Here is a 22,450-nt window from a genome sequence, read left to right on the forward strand (position 1 = left end):
TGAGGTAGGCTGAATGGGGAAGTGTGTGTTTATTTAGTGTGTGTGCGTGCGCGCATGCTCTTTTAGCTTTCAGATGATGTAGCCTATGGTAGTTCCTCGTTCTTGGTTTCGCCTGGCAGCAGACTCTCTCTCCCTGACACACACACACACACACACACACACACACACACACACACACACACACACACACACACACACACACACACACACACACACACACACACACACACACACACACTGTAAGCTCATCAGACACAGAAAGCCTTTCTCTCCCTCCATGTCACACTGGTTAAGGAGTGATGTCTTCCCATTACAATGGGCTTTATTTCAAAGTGGTTCCTCTACACACACACACACACACACACACACACACACACACACACACACACACACACACACACACACACACACACACATACACACACACTCTGCCAGACTGAGGTCACGCTGAGAGGTCACAGTGACGCAAGCCCTGGTGAAGTGATGGGTTCCCGCTGCCTTGGCCTGTCTTTCTTCCTCTGTGGTATAAAACAGTGTCTGTGCCTCCATGTGTGTTCTCCAGCAGCATGTGTTCTCTGTGTTGAACCTGGGGGCAGGGAGACACTAGATGATGCCTTTATGTAAAGACCACTGACACACACACACACCCAGTGGTGTAAAGTTACTAAGTACATTTACTCAAGTACTGTACTTAAGTACAATTCTGAGGTACTTTTACTTTACTGGAGTATTTCCAATTGTCTATACTTTTACTTCTACTCCACTACATCTCAGAGGCAAATATTGTACTTTCACTCCACTACAAGTATTTGAAAACTTTAGTTACAAGTTACTTTGTAGATATAAAGTATTATATGATAAAACATACATTAATCACTTTAGTCCTATTTTATACCTATAGGCTATTTGAAAATAGCCGATCTACAAGCAGCGCGTCGCGACGCGCTGTGAGCTTGTAGATCTGCTATTTTCAAACATTTTAGTACTTTTCCTTTTGGTACTTTAAGTACATTTTGATACCTTTTATTTTTGTACTTTTTACTCAAGTACATTTTTAATTCCGGACTTTTGCTTGTAACAGAGTACTTCTACATTGCAGTATTGATACTTTTACTTAAGTAAAACATTTGAGTACTTTTTCCACCACTGCACACACCTAACTCTCTTTCTTCGCACCGCATTGAGCACAGCATGACATTCATCAAGGTTTATATTGTTGTATATTGAAATAAATGTCCCTATCTCTATTGCTCTCTCTCTCTCTCTCTCTGCAGCGTCTGACACGGAGCAGGTCGCCGCGGTGAAGCTTGACCAGGAGAGGGCCGAGATAGTCGCCAAATATGACAAGGTATAGTAAGCAGTTTGTCGAGCTAGCTGTTAACTCAGCATGATGCCAGCACCATAATTAGCTGAGTGTATGATGTGCATATGTGGGTGCAATAGACTATTCCCTAACTGACACCTATATGCCGGTTATATTGCTAGGGCCGAGGCTTATTACATTTGGTTTATAAATGTACTTTTAATGTAGCCCAGCGAGCTGTATAATCAAGCCGCCTCATTAACCCATTAAAACCGGGAAATCATCTGTGTCATTTTAGATTTTAGAAATTTTTTAACCACTTTAAAGGGATAGTTCACCCACTTTAATTCATGGATGTTTTTTTGTTTTTGTCGCATTCCTAAGTAAAGCCAATAATTTGATAACCAGTGGACCTGTAGGCAGCGGTTCCGGTAGGAGACACAAAGAAGATTCTTTGTGTCTCCTACCGGAACCGCTGCCGGCCATCAAATTATTGGCTTAGGAATGTGACAAAAACAAACAAATATCCGTGAATTCAACTCTCCATGGGGTGACTAATCGATAGAAAAAAAGTCATTTTGGGGGTGAACTATCGCTTTAACCATTATTTTATACTTAGGCTATAAGAAATTGCAGATATAGCACATCCGTCACTCATAGTGGGTCACTATGAGCTTTTAGATCTGCTGTTTCTATTAAATGAAAATTGGAAAAAATCTTTGAATATATATATTTTGTAAAGCAAACATTTTTAACTCAAATCTTTGCTTCTGAGGGTCCCTGGAGCAAAATGTTTCGAGATGGGGGTCGGCTGCCAAATACGTATAATTTTGGGGGTCCTTGACATGAAAACGTTTGAGAACCACTGATATTATAGCAACACACGTTTTTTCAGAAAACTGTTTTATAATACATTTGTAGAATCGGCCTCAGGTCTTAATGGGTTAATACAGAAGAGATGCGGCGGGATGGGTGTCATGTTGTGCGTGGTGGTGGTGGTGGTGTGAGATGGAGGGATGGGGAGGACAGCAAGCTGACACTGACTTTAATTGTGTTTTGTTGTTTGACCTCGATCATAAGGGGAATTCATTTTGGCCGAGGCGGAACAGGCGCAATCAGAAGCAAATCAGTATCATCATTACTGTCTCGGGGGGGGGGGGGGGAGGAGGAGGGCTTTAATGGACTCCGTTATCACAGCCGCAGACTTCTTAAACTGTGGGCCTGGCAAACTTCATTTCACATAACAAAAGCGTGTCTTTCATTGACATTAACCCTTTAAGACCGGGGAAGCATCTGTGTGTCATTTTTAGATTTCTTTGGCTATTCAAAAATAGCAGATATAGCGCGGCACCGAGCGCCGCGCTATGAGCTTGTAGATCTGCTACAAAAAAATTTGGGAAATTTGTGCAAATAATTATGGGTTAAAACGTACCTCTTATCTTTTTTTACGCTACATGGACGCATTATGTTCTGCTTTCGATATCAGCGAGAATTTATTGCTGATAGCCAAACATCATCTGCTAATTGTGTCGGAACACCGACTGTTGAAATGACAAACGACTTGTGAAAGAGTACCGGGGGGTAAACAACACGCTGGCACTGCCGCTAGATGACATGTGTTTTAAACACAGTCCCGTGTGTGTTAACAGCACAACAGCATGGTGCCTGCTGGCAAGCTCCAGGCACAGTGCATTTGTGCCCATGCGTATGCTAGTATGCGGCCATGTACGCACGCACACACACGGCGCAGAGGCCAGAAGAACAGCGCTTTTTATCCGTCCCAGATGTGTGTATGTGTGTTTTGATTTACGTGTGTTTATTTAACCCATTCAGACCGGGAACGCATCTGTGTCATTTTTAGATTTCTTTGGGCTATTCAAAAATAGCAGATCTACAAGCTCATAGCGCCGCGCTATGAGCTTGTAGATCTGCTATTTTTGGGAAAAAATCGTGAAAATGTGTGCAAATCTTTGAATATATATATATTTTAAAGCAAACATTTTTAACTCAAATCTTTGCATCTGGGGGGTCCCTGGAACAACATATTTTGAGATGGGGGTCCACGGCCAAATTCATATCATTTTGGGGGTCCTTGACATGAAAAAGGTTTGAGCGGCACTCGCGCGTTTGAGCGGCCGCGCTATGAGATCTGATATTTTTGAATAGCCAAAGAAATCTAAAAATGACACACAGATGTGTTCCCAGTCTGAAAGGGTTAACTGGCTTGCATCTGCTGAGGGAGTCGTGTTGGGTTCTGGGCCGGGCGTTCTGAGGACTGGCAGCATGAGGGACGAGGGAGTTTAGAAATCAATCACCTCGACAGCTGGACAGCTTCAGACCAGGCCGACACACCACAGCCAACACAACGGAACACAACTCGGCCGTCCTTCCAGCTCTATCTCTAGTCTCACGTAGCCAGATGATCAGCAGTGGTGAAAAAGAACTCGAATTCTTTACTTAAGTAAAAGTACCATTACTGCGATATAGAAATACTCTGTTACAAGTAAAAGTCCAGAATTCCAAAAGTAAAAGTACTAAAATGTTGTGAGCTTGTAGATCGGCTATTTTCAAATAGCCTAGGTATAAAATAGGGCTGAAGTGGTTAATGTGTGTTTCATAATATAACAATGTATATCTGCAAAGTAACTAGTAACTAAAGTTTTCAAATAATTGTAGTGGAGTAAAAGCACAATATTTTCCTCTGAGATGTAGTGGATTAGAAGTAAAAGTATAGACAATCGGAAATACTCCAATAAAGTAAAAGTACCTCAAAATTGTACTTAAGTACAGTACTTGAGTAAATTTACTTAGTTACTTTACACCACTGATGATCAGAGATCTCCGCCTGCTACTGATACATCTGGGAATTGAATGTACAGTATGGGCCTGAAAACCAGCCATAACAAACCTATGCGCACTGCTTTAAAAAAAACAATCCTGATACCTTCCCAATATGAAGGACCGCCCCTCAAGTCGTCTTTGCATTGGCTCTGCATTTGGTTTTGGTTTTTGCATTCTTCGGAATTGTTTCCACACAGTTTTAGCCCATTCATTAACACATTCCACGCCAGAGTTTAATCTCATAATAATGTACTCACCAGTGCCGGCGTTTTATTGTAGTTTTTTTGTTTTCTTCACGTCGCCACAGACAAAGTTAAATCCGCTAAAATCGCGCATTGAACTCTTTGTAAACACACAAGCGATCCGTCCGAGTCGACCAGTGAAGACCGCATGAAAATCTGATCCGCCATCTTGTAGTTACAACGGTTTATGTTAAACAGCGATCAGCGACGAGAAAAACTACAACCGAGAAAATGGCGGATTGGTGTCATCTTTAGAATGGAAGTGGATGGGATCGGAAAAAACGGATCCCGGATAATTCCGTTTCCGGTGGTGCTACAATGAAATGTGTCGTATCGAACGAGGCCTACAATGCAATGTGAACTTTAAAAAAAAAAAAGACCAGTTGCCACCTATGCTGTTCAGCAGCAGACTGTCATGCTCAGATTGACTGGTGAATTACAGCTGTGTCACGACTCTCATGCCCTTGGCAGTGTGTGTATGTGTGTGATGTGATGCACACTTAAGCCTACAGAGCCAGCTTTCAGTCTCTTTCCTACACTCACTCTTTCTCTAACTGTTCTTTCTTTCTTTCATTCTTTCCTTTATTTATTCAGGGAAGCCCATTGAGAGCAAGCTCTCTTCAAGGACGCCCTGATAACGGCATATAAAATACATTACATACAAAATAAGAAACGATAACAAACATTTGAATCATATTATTACAGTGTCACAGATGCAAATAAACATAGTGTTACATGAAGCAGGTGCAGTCACTATGTAGTGTGTCCTCGAGAAACACCCTGAATGTCTCAATTGAGACCAATCGCACCAGTTTCAGAGAGTCCTGAAGTTTGTTCCATTTGTGTGGAGCATAATACATGAAAGCAGTCTTTCCTTCGCGATGTTTTTCTTCTTTTCCACCTTACTCAACGCAGCCATTGTCTTTTGTTCCACCTGCTCAGTTTATTTGCCTTGTGATATCTCTCTCTAGCTGTCCCCTACATAATCCTCCCCCAGTCTCTCTAGCAGTGGCTTTCCCATTTTACTGAATTCACTTTGGAGGCCCGGAGTCAGCTGGTGATGCAGGTGGCACCTGGCTGTTCATTTCACACCTGTTAGCAGATGTGACAACGCGCACGCGCGCGCGCGCACACACACACACACACACACAGTCACACACACACACACACATACAAATCACTATTTTATTTCTGTCTCTCTCACACATAAACGCACATACACATACAAATCACTCTTTTATTTCTGTCTCTCTCTCACACACACACACACACACACACACACACACACACACACACACACACACACTTTCTCTTTCTTTCTCTCTCCCTCTCTCTCTCTGAGTCAATCTCTCTCCGTCTCTCTCCGTCTCTCTCTCGCTCACATACACAATCACACTGCCAAGGGCATGAGAGTCGTGACACAGCTGTAATTCACCAGTCAATCTGAGCATGACAGTCTGCTGCTGAACAGCATAGGTGGCATGCAATTTACTGTTGATTTTTTGGCTTTTTGTGTGTGTGTGTGTGGGGGGGGGGGTAGTAGTCTCATACTGTCCAAATGTCCCCACAGGAAAGCTTTTTACAGCACATATTTTGCGTGTGCTTTTTACAGCACATATTTTGTTTAGAATGCATACATTTCTGGTTCATTGTTATTCATGATGGGTTCATCCACTTGCTTTTTGTCATTTCAGGGAAAGGAGGCTATTGTGGAGCCGTGGGAGGACACTAACTATCAGCTGTACAAAGTCGTCGACCGCCACGGCTTCCGCCAGTAAGGAGTCAAGGACACAAGCACACACACACGCGCAGCCGCGCACACACACACAATAGAACCACAAGCTATTATTTCTGATAACTAACTTAATAACCTTCAAAGCAGTTTGAACAGTAGCACCACTTTGGAGAAGAGAGAGAATGAAAGGCTATAAGTGTGTGTGTGTGTGTGTGTGTGTGTGTGTGTGTGTGTGTGTGTGTGTGTGTGTGTGTGTGTGTGTGTGTGTGTGTGTGTGTGTGTGTGTGTGTGTGTGTGTGTGTGTGTGTGTGTGTGTGTGTGTGTGTGTGTGTGTGTGTGTGTGTGTGGGTGGCTTTGGCAGAGCCTGCAGGGAGGCTGCGAGGCTCTTAAACAGCAGTGTGCTAAAGTGTTATATATATAGGCTGGCACATGTAGGCAGGAAGCTGCTGGGTTTAGCCACAATCACAGGGCATCAGTGTTGGAGCTACAGCCCCGAAACACGGGACATAAACCATGCTCTAAAGAGGAGGCGGGTTAGAGAGAGAGAGAGAGAGAGAACATTTCTGAGATGGGGTGATGGAGGGATAGAGTGAAGAGAGAAAGACACAGAGTGGGTGAAAAAACAAGTGATGAAGTCCAAGTTTCTTTACCAATCAAATAAGATTGGTAAAGACATACATCCTTCAGGTTATTTACTGAGCAGAGGAGCAAAATGAAGACCAGGAGAAGCATCTGTGTCATTTTTAGATTTGAGCTAAAAAAGCATTATTTTACACTTCAAAAATAGCAGATATACAAGCTCGTAGCGCGGCACAGAGTGCCACGCTACGAGCTTGTAGATCTGCTATTTTTGGGGCGGTGAAACCGCCCCTATATGTGAGGTTTGGGAATTGCACCCCCCCAACCCTGCGCTGTGATTGGCCACCAGTGTACCCCCCTAACCCTGCACCGTGATTGGCCAATCACAGTCTATTCAGGACTGATTGGCTAGTGAAACATGAGACATGTGCATAGCCCTATAAATAGGACTATGCACTTAAAAAAAACACATTTATGTTTTTTTTAAGTTAGGGGTGTACAATGGTTGTCCACAATATTACTTTTCTTTAAGTGAACTTCCATCACTGTGATGACCACTGTGACCACACAGCCCACTTCACACTGGGTGTGATTTTTTGAAAAATCTTGACAATCTGAGCAAATCTTTGAATATTTGGCGGTGGCTCAGGGGTAGAGTGGCCGGGTAGAGTGAACTGGAAAAAACCACAAGGTTCCCAGTTCGATTCCGGGCTGGGGGCGCTCCCCTAGAGTTAGTGTCGAAGTGTCCTTGAGCAAGACGCTGAACCCCTAATTGCTCCCGATGAGCAGGTTTGGTGCCTTGCATGGTTTCCTCCGCCATCGGTGTATGAATGTGTGTGTGAATGGGTTAATGGCACAATCAATGTAAAGCGCTTTGGATAAAAGCGCTATATAAATGCACCATTTACCATATATTTTAAAGCGAACATTTTTACTCCAATCTTTGCTTCTGGGGGTCCCTGGAACAAAATATTTTGAGATGGGGATCCACGGCCAAATACATACAGTATAATTTCGGGGGTCCTTGACAAATATGAAAAGGTGTGAGAAACACTGATATAGGAACATCATTTTTTTTTTTGAATACTGTTGGGATTTAGAAGACATTTGTAGACTCGGCTTCAGGTCTTAATGGGTTAAAGCTGTGATCTGGAATTTATTTTAATGAATGAAACAATCTGTATGTTGTACAGTATGTTATAACTAGCACATCTGCAGTGGTTGGAGGTGATGTTCCTACTCTGCTGTCAGAGTGTCAGGTAGCGGGGACACCTGCTGGCTGAATAAGTAGTACTGCCTGAAGCTCATACGTGCAATATCTTCCCTATTAGCCAAACGGGCTGCATCTTGGCTGGGCGATAGAAATGTGTCTTTCGTGCGGGAGGAGACCCCGTGTCAAATCCTGGGTAGGACTTAAAAGTTACAGATTGCACCTTTTAACCGGGAAAGGCTGGAAAGACCGTGGGGAGAAACGTGCCTCTTCATACTTTTCTTTTTTTGGTTTGAAGCTTTTTTTTTTAGATGGATGTGTACTGACATGGCTCCAGAGTGCAAAAGACAAGGGCAGAATCAAGGACTGGCTCACAGGACAGTCTAGACAGAGAGAGGAGGGATGGACCGCGTGACCACAAAGGGCCCAGAGACGGGTGATGCAACGTTTACCCCAAGGAGCATTTTCAGTGATGTTGTCCTAGCATAAACCGCACAATCCTGAGTGTCAGTTGGAATCAAATTAACCCTTAAGGATTGTACTGTGTATATGTGCTGCTGTACCCCTTTTTCTGCCTGCTCGGTTTTCCCTGAGCAGTGCTTCCTGGTTCGGAGGTCAGAGGTCATGGAAGTCCCAGAGCAACTGCACAGGAAGTGAGGTCAACTCCCAGACTTGCGTTTCCTTCCTCTCTCTTGGGCATTGTCACAGATTTAAGATGCAAATAGTGATGATTTCTAAAAAAAATTATTTGCCAGTGTTTCCCCTAGGATGAAATTGTAGCAGCGGCAGTTTTTTGTACGAAGTCTGGTATCTTTGAGATTGACAAGTGTCGCGGAGCCATGGTGGCCTTATGGACCACCTCCAGGCAAAACACATGGGCAATACCAAGTTCTACCCTTGTTTGCAATATCATTAACCCATTAAAACCGGGAAAGCATCTGTTATTTTAGATTTTTGCGTTGGCTATTCAAAAATAGCAGAGATACAAGCTCACAGCGCGTCACTTCGTGCTGCGCTGAGATCTTGTACATCTGCCATTTCAGAACATTTCAAGAAAAATCTTGAAAGTGTTTGAAAAATCTTGAAGTTTGGGGTTCAGTGCTCTACCTGCTGAGTTTGTATTTATTTATGTTTTTAGGCTTTTATACCTTTATTGATAGGACAGTAGGCTGACAGGAAATGGGGAGAGAGAGATGGGGAGTGACATCTCTCGGGACTCGAACCCGCGACATGCTGTCAGGCTGAGCACTGAGCCTAGGTGCCTGGACCGCTACGCCAGCGGCCCAGGCCCTACCTGCTGAGTTTTTGACCGTGATAAGCGGATCTGCATCGTTTGTCAATGAGCCGGGGCGTGTGTCCGTCCACCATAGTAGGAGGTTGTCACATGCTCAAAAGGAACAGATCTACAAGCTATCAACACTCTTTTTGATCTTGTGCCGCCCATCGCGCAAAATTATGACATAACTGCAGGTCGGGGGCAGGGCCGGGCTCCATGACTCAAAAACATTAAGGAGGATAGTGGATTATAAAGGGGAAGACGGGCAATCTTTCAACACTTGGAAGTACAGTATTGTCATTATATTGAGTTTGTGTCAGTATACAAATATTGTTGTCCATTGTAATATACCTGTAGAACTATAACTTATTACTCTTGGTACAAAGTAATAAATATTGTAATATCGTTCCTTTTTAACCCATTCAATCCGGGAACGCATCTGTGTCATTTTAGATTTGAGCTATAACCATTATTTTATACTATGGCTATTTTTGAAAAATCTTGAATATTTGTGCAAATCTTTGCTTCTGGAGGTCCCTGGAACAAAATGTTTTACAATTGTTTACAAAATATTCAAAGATTTGCAAAAATGTTCACACATTTTCAAAAATTGCAGATCTACATGCTCATAGTGCCACGCTATGAGCTTGTATATCTGCTATTTTTGAATAGCCAAAGAATTCTAAAATGACAGAGATGCGTTACCGGATTGAATGGGTTCAAATAAACTGTGAGATCTAAATATGAAATACTGCATCGTATCGCCTCACTCCTTCTCCCACTTCTTCTTCCATATCCCTCTCCCTCCTCTTTGTTTCCCTTTACTCTCTGCTCCTCTCCTCTCCCTCCATCCCTCCTTTCCTCTCCTCTATTCTTCTCTGCCCCCCCATTCTAGTGAGAAAGACCTACCGGACTCTGACTCAATATTGGAAGAGAGGGTGAGTGATGTTGATTCTCTTTAAACAATTCCCTTTCACTCACACGTTAACCTACCTTCAACCCCCCTTGTCCTTCACGGCTAAGAGTGAAAAGGAAAATGGGCTGATTTGCACAAATAATTATTACACTGACATGCTATAAATAGATCTGAGGTTGCTGAGCAAGTAGAAAGCTCTTGTATTTGACCACAAGTCCTCCTCCTGCTCAATAACTTCCATTAAAAATCCTTTATTTCGAGGGTTCATTATAATAGAGTTCAAGATAATATTCCATGGGTTCATTGTAAGAGCTTAAAATAACATCCAGTGTTATTGTGCTCCATTGCCGTCATCAAGACACAACTTCAAGTCTTCATATGACGACTGCTCATGGTTATTATTATTTTTAAGTTGTTTGATTGTTGACATCAGTGTGAGGGCCTTCTGAGAAAGAAGTATTAAACTTGTCACTTCCTGTGTCCGCTCAGCAAAAACACCTGGAGGTGGAGAGGACAACAAAATGGCTGAAGATGATGAAGAGCTGGGACAAATATAAGAACAGTGAAAAGGTGAGCTTGCGTCCTAGTCTGTGTCCACATAAATGGTGCATTTATACCGTGTACAGCGCCTTTATCCAAAGCGCTTTACAATGTTCATCAAATTCACCCATTCACACACACATTCACACACCGATGGCAGCGGAAACCATGCAAGGCACCGACCGGCTCATCGGGAGCAGTTAGGGGTTCAGTGTCTTGTTCGAGGACATTTTGACAGTAACTCAGGGGGGAGCCTGGGATCGAACCGGGAACCTTCCAATTCCCAAGCGGTCGCTCTACCTCCTGATCCATGAAACACAGTAAAAGAAAACTCTAGTCTAGATCTTAAAGGTCTGTTATACTAGGTTGTGCGCTGGTGTCGCTCATGTGGATGCACATCTTGACTGTGCATCCCTCCCGTCTCCTGTTCTCCTGTTCCCCCTACATGTAGGCCTGTCGCAATTATTACATAATCGCCTAATCGCAATTATTTGACATAATCGTAATCATTTGCATAATCGTCATCATCGTTTCTATGTTGAAAAATGTTCATATGTATTTTCAAACATTTTTTAAAAATAGTGGAAATAGCAGATCTACAAGCTCACAACGAGTTGCATCGCGATACGTGAGCTTGTAGATCTATTATTATTTATACTGTGTATTAATAATAATACACACACACACACACATCTTGTTGTTATCAACAAAGTCTTTTCTTTGTTTATTTAGGTTATTTGTCATATCTGCCCTGTGCAACTTCAAATCCTAAAGCCAAACAGGAATGTCATTTTTATTCGATGACAGAAACACAATTAAATCGTTAATCGCAATTAATTCAGTGTCACTTAATCGTCAGGTAAAATATCATAATCGTGACAGCCCTACCTACATGTGCATGTCACGGTACCGTACGCTCCTCGTTCCTGTTGTCAAACATTAGCAGGCCGTTCCTCTCATCGTGCTCCTCCTCCTCCACCACCACCGCCCATGTTAGTGACGTCTTACAGGAGGAGTGTCGGGCTTCACTTTGCCTCCCACTAGGCCGGTTAGAAGGAGCTGGGTTGTCTGTTATAGCTGTTCATCATTAGTGCCTGATGGTTTTACATCTAGGCTGTGATAGGAGTGTGGCAGAGCCTGGGGGGATGCTTTCACCACATGTGGTGGGTTTGCGGGGGGGATTTTTAGACGGGGCATTTGAATTATGCTCATCCATGGCAGTAAGCAGCTGCTCCCTGCTGTTTTTCTTTTTTGAGGAACTGTGTAGCAAGTGATAGTCAAGGACACGACTGAAGAACAGGAAGTGCCCCCCCCCACACACACACACACACACACAAACACTCCACTTTCACTCTCACCTTGACCCTGATCTTCTGTCTGCTTCTGTTCCTCTTCTTTGCTTCAAGGGTATTCTCTTTTATCAGTCACTAGTCACTACCATGGCTTTTCACACAGTGAACAAGCCATGGTTGATACAATAATGTCTTGTATTCTCACCTCCTCCTGGCTGTTGAGGATATTGAGGGGACCAAAGCCACCATGCAGTGCTGATGCAGACATTGATGCTTGTTAGCATGGTGCACGCTGCGGCGGCATTCCTTTTAGATTTTAGCATTAAAAGCATAATAATATGATATGACTTGGCACGGTCGTGGCATCTTTAATGTTACCGCAAGTCCTCCTCGCTGTCGTTCAGATCGAATGGATTGCATGCTTGATTACAATGCTAACTAATAGCATTATCCCAGCATTGCGGTGGCCTCTTTAACCCTTTAAGACCGGGAACGCATCTGTGTGTCATTTTAAGATTCATTTGGGCTATTCAAAAATAGCAGATCTACAAGCTCATAGCGCGGCACCGAGTGCCGCACTATGAGCTTGTAGATTGCTATTTTTGAAAATTCGTGGCAAAATCTTGGATTATATATTTTTCAAAGCGAACATTTGTAAAATATTTAGTTCCAGGAACCCCCAGACGCAAAGATTTGAGTTACAAATGTCCGCCAAAAAAAAAGAAGAAAAAATCTAATATTTGCACAACTTTTCATGATTTTTCAAAAATAGCAGATCTACAAGCTCATAGCGCGGCACTCGGTGCCGCGCTATGAGCTTGTAGATCTGCTGTTTTTGAATAGCCCAACGAAGTCTAAAAATGCCACACGGATGCGTTCCCGGTCTTAAAGAGTTAATGGGAAGATTGTAGCCCCTGTATAAGCCAGACTAAATCGATGCGATGCAGAATGCATAATTGGGAGCGTGGGGGTGAGGGTGGGGGTGACTGGACAATGCTGATTCAGGGTCCTTCTGGTGGGGTTTGGTTGGTGAAGTGACGGTCAATCAATGCCGCGGTTGGGGTCCTGTTTAAGTGCGTGGTGCTGAGACCTCTTGATTGGAGAGAGATTAGATTAAAACACACACACACACACACACACACACTAGTTCACATCAACACATCCACCCTCCATTTCCCTCGGGACCCATGATACAAACATGCGTGCGAGTATTATGTACACACATTCATACAGGCGAATGCACGTGAACACGTTCATCAACAGTAGACCTGTGCAGATGGCGCTTACTTGAATACTTTCAAATGAATGCACAAACACACGAATGCATGATTAGTCAAACACGCTCTCATTGACTAGCTCATCAGAGACTAATTACGTGGCCTTCACACCCTTGTGGGTCCATTTGGTTCAATTTGTACACTTTAAAGGAGTTAAAGGAGTAGTTCACCCCCAGAAAAAAGATTATTTTCTTATTTACTATCAATTACACACCCCATGAAGCCTTGAATTCATGGAGATTCTTTTTTGTGTTTGTCGCATTCCTAAGCCAATCATTATGATGATGACCGGCGGAGTCTCCGGTACTGAGCAGCCACCCGGTTATCGAATTATTGGCTTAGGAATGCGACAAAAACTACAAAATCTCCATGCATGGCGTGTGTAATTGATTGAAAAGTATTTTTTTTGGGTGAACTAATCCTTTAACTTAACACTTTTTGTTAGTTTTATAGGAAGTGTAGGAACTATGAGTGAAGTGGTTTGTTTAGGTTATGGTATGGAACACCTGCACACTTTGGGCCCTATTTTGCGTGTCTTAAGTACCAGATCTTATGACTTAACTTAAGTCCTGGAGGCGTGGCCAACGCTGTTTGTGTTTCCCAGACACAATGTACATCACATGCATCCTGACACCTATGAATATACAGTAGATCATTGTCTCACTCTTAATGACTGTCTCTCCCTCTGCGTCTTGCTTCCTCCCTCCCTCACTGCCTCCCTTTCTCTCTTTTCCATTTGATAAATAATTCAGAGACATTTCAGGATTGTGGATGAAATGCGATTAACCTTGCACGACCGCGCACTCTGAGCGGCACACTTGAATTATCGCTGTTAAAGCCCTGTACAACACGGTGCAAGTTGTAGAGACAAGGTCCTTCTACTGCCCCCCCCCCCCCACCCCACACACACACACACACACACACACACTCACACTCACACACACGTCATTCATAACACTTCCCTATCTGCTTCCTACCTCTCCACTTGGTTGGCTTTTAATAGCCGGTGAATTCACTGCTCCGATTAGCCTTGCTGTTCCAGCAGTTTAGGTTTTAAGAAGTAATCTTTCACACCCCGAGTCAAACACACTTTTCTCTCTTTGTGGACACTGAATTACTTGAGTCTCTTCTGCATGCATAGCACATCCAACCCCCCACCCCAACCTTTCTTCCATCGTGCGCAGACACATACACGCACACACACACACACACACACACACACACACACACTGTCTTTCTTGGAGCATGTCCAGCCAGATGGTCAAAGCTCACCTTCCAAAGCCCTTTTCCTTCTCCTCAGGGGAGTGTGTGGCTGAGGCAGAACACGCACATGCACTCATGTTGTCCTTTCAGAAACTTTTAATGAACACTATGCTCTCTCTCTCTCTCTTGTTTTATTCTTAACTCCCACTTACCCGCACTTGTGGGAAACTATATGGTCTTGCATAAACCATGCTAAAACTCTTTTTTTTTTTTTTTTTTTTTTTTTTTTTTATCTCAATAGATTATTGCGGATATACAAGCTGCTTATATACAAGCTCATCGTATATAAGCAGATATACAAGCTCATAGCGTGTCACTTCGTGCCGCGCTATGAGCTTGTAGATCTGCTATTTTTGCAAATCTTTGAGTATTATATATACATATACATTTTAAAGTCATATCTTTGCTTCTGGGGGTCCCTGGAACAAAACATTTTGAGAGAGGGGTCCGTGGCCGAATACATATAATTTTGGGGTTCCTTGACATGAAAAAGTTTGAGAACCGCTGACATAGAAACATAAGTCTTCCAGAAAACTGTTAAGATTTTAGAAGACATTTTGTTGAATCGGCTTCAGGTTTTAATGGGTTAAAGACAATAACAATGTCTCCTCACCCTGGGTTCCCTTCCTTCCAGCTGGTGCGGCGCATCTACAAGGGAGTTCCCCTGCAGCTCAGAGGAGAGGTGTGGTGTCTGCTCCTTGACATTCCCAAAATAAAGGAGGAGAAGAAAGACTTCTATGAGGTAGGGAAACGGGACCTGAAATAATGCTGCGTGTTTTTTCTTCTCTGGCCCTAAAACATTACATCCGTATTCACCCAGGCTGCTGCGCCGGTCACAGTACAATCTTCAGTGTTAATTTAGCCATTTGTAACTCGGAGAGCGTACAGCTGTAACAAAATGGACCCTTATGGGGTCCATTTGGTTACATTTGTACAATCTCAGGAATTGCAGTCTGCAGTAGGGCTGTCAAACGAATATTCGATATTCGAATATTATTCGAATATTGGGGAAATATGTATATTCGAATATGAAAATTAATATTCGAATTAAAAAAAGTAATATTTTTTCTAATGTTTATTTGACAGGGACAATACAAAAAACAATGTATGAAGTTATAAAAACAAACAAAAGATATGTTTTATAGGATCCGAGCACTCGATGCATTGTTTTTTGTATTGCTTCTGTTTTAATGAATTTCAATTAATTAATGAAAAATGATAAAAGTGATAAATGTTTTTATAATAATAATATTCGAATATCTCCAAATTTTCAAGACCAATATTCGAATATCATTTCTGAGGAAAGTTGACAGCCCTAGTCTGCAGTGCAGTCACAGAGAAGCTCAAAAAGAATCCTCCCTGCCTCTTGTTTACACCTTTTGGATACCTTTGCCAATTTAAGAAATATGTGCGCCACAGGATCCTCTCATTATAGCACAGGCCTCATAAAGATTCATAGGCAAGTAAACAAGCGGTGGCTTTATTTGATTTCACAGAGATGTCATTATTATGGGCAGCAGGAGGTTTTGGAGGATGTGTGTGCTTGTGCGCAAGCACTAAAGTAAAGTTTGTTTTTCCTCTGAGCCAGAGTTGGGGCCTTATTAGTGGGTTGTGCAGACGGGCTAGATCAATGAGTACAGTATACGCAGGATCATTCCTCTTTGAAGTCTCTCTCTCTCTCTCTCTCTCTCTCTCTCTCTCTCACACGCTTGTTTGTTTATTCCCTCCATCTTCAGAAGCTAAAGGCCAGAGCGAGAGGGGTGTCCCCCGACATCCGTCAGATTGACCTGGATGTTAATCGCACCTACCGTGACCATATCATGTTCATGCATCGCTACGATGTCAAGTGGGTATTCATATCCCTACACTGCACCAATATACCTTATACATTCACTGCACCAGTATATTCTGTACATTCACTGCACCAGTATATTCTGTACATTCACTGCACCAGTATACATTAACTGCACCAACATACAATGAATGTGTGATTTCTTTCTAATCTTTTACATGATTTTAACCCATTAAGACCTGGAACGCATCTGTGTCACTTTTTGATTTGAGCTAAAAAAGCATTATTTTACACTTTAGCTATTCAAAAATTGCAGATATACAAGCTCATAGAGCTTGTAGATTTGCTATTTTTGAAAATGAGTGCAAATCTTTGAATATATATTGTTTTAAAGCAAAGATTTTAACTCAAATCTTTGCATCTGGGGGTCCCTGGAACAAAATATTTTTGAGATGCGGGTCGGCGGCCAAATACATATCATTTTGGGGGTCCTTGACATGAAACAGTTTGAGCACCACTGATATAGAAACATACGTTTTTTTCAGAATACTGTTAGGATTTAGAAGACATTTTGTAGAATCGGCCTCAGGTCTTAATGGGTTAAGACACTGAACATAAAAACACAACTACAAAACATCACAATCCGTTCATAACTGAAAGCAGCACTATTAACACAGCAGCACACACAAAAGCAGGAAAAGCATCAAGTTCAAAATTCCATTATGCGTAATTGGTTGTCCAGTGCTACATCCCCTCTGACATTTCACAGTATGGAACTGAGAGAGCACATTTCCACTTTTCTGTGGTTTGACTTCTGACATCCATGATAAACGGGAACTAAAGCTGTTTTATTTGCTGCTCTAATATCCTGTTTTAGACCACTGAAATGACCCAGTGGGCCATTTCCAACACTTTAGCTCATCTATGAAGGAAGAAGGCACTGGAGCAAACTCGGACACTTAGAGACTTTTTTTTATCACAAGGTGCAGATGTCGATACATCTTTCATCAGGTGACCTGATGAAAGATGTATTGACATGGAAACGTTGTCACGTACTTTGCCCCAGTGCCTTCTTCCTTCATATCTACTAGTCCTCCTGCTCCTGAGACTCACCGGACCAGCCTGAACTTGGCTTGGGACCAATGGAACCCAATTGTTACTGCAGCTCATCTACTTTGCTCGGATTTTATTTTATTAGGGCTGTGACAAGGCTACACACATTCATAGTTTGATTACTGTACACGAGTTGTGTCTCAGGAAGCTGCCAAAAAGTAGCAGATTTACAAGCTCACAACGCATCGCATTACCACATGTTGAGAGCTTGTAGGTCTGCTGTTTTTCAGAATGCGACACCGATGCGCATCCAAGTGTAAATCTGCTGTGATAAACATTACTCAAACAACTCCACAACAGTTGGATGGGAAAACATGACCTTTACAGTGAATATGATGTGATGAGACTGATGTGTGTTTGTGTTTACAGGCAGCAGGCCCTGTTCCACGTCCTCACAGCCTACTCCATGTACAACACGGTGCGTCTCACACACACTCACCTCTAGGTCTAGAAAACAGACAACCTTTGACAACAAGAAACTTGTGCACCACAGTAGTCTGTACTGCATGTGCATAGGGCTGTCATGATTCTGACATTTAACTGACGATTAATTGTCACTGAATTAATTTGTGTTTCTGCCATTGAACATTGGAGTATATGAATAAAGATTACATTTCTGTTTGGCTTTTAGGATTTGAACGATTTTGCACGGGGCAGAAATGACAAATAACCTAAATATACAAACAAATTTAAACATTATTAGTGGAAATAGCCGATCTACAAGCTGACAACGTGTCGCATCGCGAGGCGTTGTGAGCTTGTAGATCTGCTATTTCCCCCCCAAAAGTTCAATGTTTGAAAATATATCAACATTTTTCAACACAATGATGACGATTATGTCAAATAATTGCAAATTAGGCAATTATGTAATAATTGTGACAGGCCTATGTGCATTTGGTTTTGTTCCAGACTTTATTCCGGAAATTCTTTCAGTTCCAGACAAAATCTGTACGGTAGAGCATGTAATACAATATTATAAGTAGCACATCTACAGTGGTTTGAGGTGGTTTCCCAAAATCTTCCACTGAGAAATGTAGACCCTGGTATTGGGGACGCGAGGTATCGCCTGAAGCTCAAAGCGCATTACCTCTGCCTGCCCAAGCGGCCATTCTGTCTTAGCTCAGTGGTAGCAATTTAATCTCCCGCACGCACACGAGACCTGGGTTGAAATCCCAGGAAGGACATCAATCTGGATCGCAGCTTTAAAGCACTAGAGTGCCATATCACATACTGTACAAAGGTGGAACAGACATTATGCACATAACTCTCATTTGGATAATACTGTATATGTCTGTCACCAGAGGGCTTGGAGGTTCACACTTGACGGATGCTTGGTCACAGGAATTACTGTTTGGCCATTCGGCAACACGCATAGTATCTCTAAACGTTGAGGCCATCATGCTGCCTCACTGAGTTTGTGTGTGTGTGTGTGTGTGTGTCTCTCTCTTCAGGAGGTGGGATACTGCCAGGGCATGAGTCAGATAACAGCTCTGTTACTGATCTACATGAATGAGGAGGATGCATTCTGGGCACTGGTCAAACTACTGTCTGGGCAGAGGCACGCCATGCATGGTACGCACGCACGCACGCACGCACGCACGCACGCACGCACGCACGCACGCACGCACGCACGCACGCACGCACGCACACACACACACACTGCATTAGAACACACACACACACACACACGCACACTGCATTAGAACACACACATCCAAGTACATGCTAAATTCACACCATCCATGCAGCAGTGCCCAAGACAAACTAGTATGCAGAAGGCACCTACAGTATAGATGCATTCTGGAATACACAAATACTGTATGCCCTACAGGCCTACACAATACAATTATCTATGTTCATTTTTACATTCTCAGAGTTAAATGAACAGAGGAATTGACTGTTGTTGGGCGACTATCAGAAAACAAACTTAAAGGACAACTTAGTTTTTTTACAACCAAGGTTTATGTTTTAGCTTGTAATTAAAGTAAATAAAACATGAGTGTTAAATTTTTTTCATTTACTGCTTTCTATAGTTTTAGCAATTTTCGTGATCTTTTTTACAGTGGGCGGGGGCATTCGGGCAGGTGCCTAAATATGTCTATATAGGCTAAATATGTCTTTTTTTTACACAATAAAAAAGGTCCCGTGGTCTTTGATGGCCAGATGTGAGTTATTGGGGGCTAGAAGAGCTACTGTAAATAATAATAAAGAAATCGCCGGGTTATTGTGTAAAACAATACATGTTTAGTGACCTGCCCGAATGCCCACTGTAAAAAAAGATAGCGAAAATTGCTAAAACTATAGAAAGCAGTAAATGAAAAAAAATAACACTCATCTTTTATTTACTTTAATTACAAACTAAAACATAAACCTTGGTTGTAAAAAAAACAAAGTTGTCCTTTAAGTCGCCGAAAGGCTTAGTCGGGGAAACTTCACCCGCCCGATGCGCTGGCTTGTTCCAAGATTCAGCTTTTGGTAGCTTCATTAATGGTTAAAACAATCCATGAAGCGGCATCTAAAAGGTTAAAAACAGCGATCATGCAGTGATATCAAAAGCGTTGTCAAAGCGGTCAGCAAAAGCATGACTTCCCCGCTCACCCCCTTCTCCATTCATAAATCCCCCCCCAGGTGAACAGCTGACTTCACTACTACCACTACTGACTGATATACTGTACCACCAACACCACCACGTGATTCGAATCCCCATTGTGACCAATGATTCAATTATGAATACAATAACAAACCATTATACTATCTATATACGCCTACAACTGTGTATAGACTACACACATACTGTACACACTCTCAGATATACATATACACATCTTACACAAGGTTATTGCCTCTGGGCCCTAAGAGTGGGGAAGAGATTAAACATAAACTCGGAGGGTTTGTAGACACGGATCATTAAATTGATTGCGGCTGAGCTGATGCAGACTTTTCCCATTGATAATGCTGTGTGATCTCAGCTGGCAGGCATGGACTGTATAAAAGGTCTCCCAGCGTTTTACCTCTCGTCCTTAACCCCTCACACCTACATTCCTACACTTTGCCCCTCTTCATCCTCTCGCTCTCTCTCTCTCTCTCGCTCTCTCTCTCTCTCTCTGCTCCTCTCATCCGGCAGGGTTTTTCATCCCTGGCTTTCCGAAGCTGATGCGATTCCAGGAGCACCACGACCGTATCCTTAAGAAGATGATGCCTAAACTGAAGCAACACCTGGTGAGGTGATCGCCTTGCATGTGTACCACACACACACGCACGCGCGCACGCGCACACACACACGCACACGCACACACACACACACTAAACCTGCAGTGCATACCCAACCAAGGCGCATGACAGCCCTAAGCCCACTAGTATGGGAGCTCTGAATGAATGGTGTGCTGGCAGCAGCCCTTTGATGTACAGATTAAAAGCAGGCTTAGGTAAGAGAGAGAAATGTCTTACTACACACAGCTCTTATTATTACAGAAGAATAAGATTCTTCTGCCTTTTGGAACCATATTATCACCATGTAGCACTGCCCCCCCCCCCCTATGGGGTCCATTTGGTTCCATGTGTATACTCTCAGAGCAGTGTTGATTTCGTCGACTAAAACTATGACGGAAAATGTTCGTCGACTACCTTTTTTCACTGACGAAAACTAAATAAGAACTAAATAAAAAACTAACTATAATGACTAAAACTAAGACTAAATATATTGACAATTTCGTCAACAAATAAAAACTAGACTAAAATATTAGCGAGGGACTAGTGGAGAAGAGATCCAGTAGAACTAAAAGACAAGTCATTTTATGTTTGGTTGCGCTAGGCTGTTGCCCTCTGAAAATAGCAGATCTACAAGCTCACAACGCGTCGCACTGCGACGCGTTGTGAGCTTGTAGATCGGCTATTTTCAGCATGCAACTAAGTGTAAAATCAGCCATTATGACGCCATCAAGGCACCACCAAGATACATTTTAGTCGACTAAATCAACTGTAGATTTAGTCGACTATAATCTTATGATATTTAGTCGACTAAAACTAGACAAAAACTAAAACATTTCAGATGACTAAAATATGACTAAAACTAAATGGAATTTTATTCAAAAGACTATGACTAAAACTAAATCTAAATTTGCTGTCAAAATCTAACTAATACTGAGGATTTGACTGTGTGTGTTGCTGCAGGACACCCAGGAGGTGTTCACCAGTCTGTACACAATGAAGTGGTTCTTCCAGTGCTTCCTGGACAGAGTGAGTGATATTTCTAATGGCTGTGATCCATGTTCAGTGTTTTTTAAAGTTATGTTTTTTTATGTTCAGATGCCCAAACCTATGAAAAACAATGCTTGCATATTATGTAAATGACCATTGAATCGGCTTCTGAACTGTTATCTTGTTTTCTGTTTGGTTACATCACATCACATCAAGGTTTCATCACCAAGGATGCAATGTCTTGTAATGTAATGTCTTATTTAAAGACATAAGATTTGAGACACAAGATTTGATACAATGACTTGTCTCTCTTGCTCCTATTTTTTCTTTCTCTATCAGACGCCCTTCACGCTGACCCTTAGGATCTGGGATATTTACATCTTAGAGGGAGAGAGAGTGCTTACTGCCATGTCCTACACAGTCCTCAAACTGCACAAGAGTAAGACATCTCACTCACCAAGAATGTCTTTGATTGCCACTCAAGCACTGTGGCTCTTGTATTAGTTGATCTGCAAAGCGATGTCTTTGTACTGTTATATGCACAGTGTGTCCCTCTGTCCGCATACGCTGTCGATACGCCATGTCACCGTAACGTCACAATTCAAGGCCATGAAATGTCCTAGATAAAATCTCTAGCTCCATATCTGGCACATGGTGTAATTTGACGGTTCACGGTCAATAAGGTGATTTTACACACCGTCATACATACAGTAACTTCTGAACTATTCATCGTAGGGTGCGACTCATTGCATTTGAAAGATTGTCTCAAGCCATTTACCTGCATTATGTTTCTATGATGCAAGAAAATTGTGTAAATCAATGTAAAGGTTTGGCGTTTCCATGATATTTGACCGTCAAACTATTAACACTAGTA

General features: G+C 42.4%; 1 protein-coding gene across 2 annotated transcripts in view; it reads left to right on the forward strand.

Moving 5' to 3' along the window:
* usp6nl (USP6 N-terminal like) overlaps positions 1–22,450 on the forward strand; it is a 71,466-nt gene that overhangs the window by 44,034 nt on the left and 4,982 nt on the right. For both annotated transcript variants that reach the window (XM_080421550.1, XM_080421549.1), the window contains 11 exons: positions 1,275–1,348; positions 6,081–6,160; positions 10,082–10,124; positions 10,592–10,672; positions 15,109–15,216; positions 16,211–16,320; positions 17,749–17,797; positions 18,831–18,951; positions 20,504–20,598; positions 21,550–21,615; positions 21,916–22,015. In XM_080421550.1, coding sequence (XP_080277676.1) covers positions 1,275–1,348; positions 6,081–6,160; positions 10,082–10,124; positions 10,592–10,672; positions 15,109–15,216; positions 16,211–16,320; positions 17,749–17,797; positions 18,831–18,951; positions 20,504–20,598; positions 21,550–21,615; positions 21,916–22,015 — 927 coding nt within the window. The remainder of the gene's footprint in view (positions 1–1,274; positions 1,349–6,080; positions 6,161–10,081; positions 10,125–10,591; positions 10,673–15,108; positions 15,217–16,210; positions 16,321–17,748; positions 17,798–18,830; positions 18,952–20,503; positions 20,599–21,549; positions 21,616–21,915; positions 22,016–22,450) is intronic.

This window comes from Gymnoscopelus braueri (genome assembly GCF_963280865.1).
Source record: "Gymnoscopelus braueri genome assembly, chromosome: 23".
In the NCBI taxonomy this organism is placed as follows: Eukaryota; Metazoa; Chordata; class Actinopteri; order Myctophiformes; family Myctophidae; genus Gymnoscopelus; species Gymnoscopelus braueri.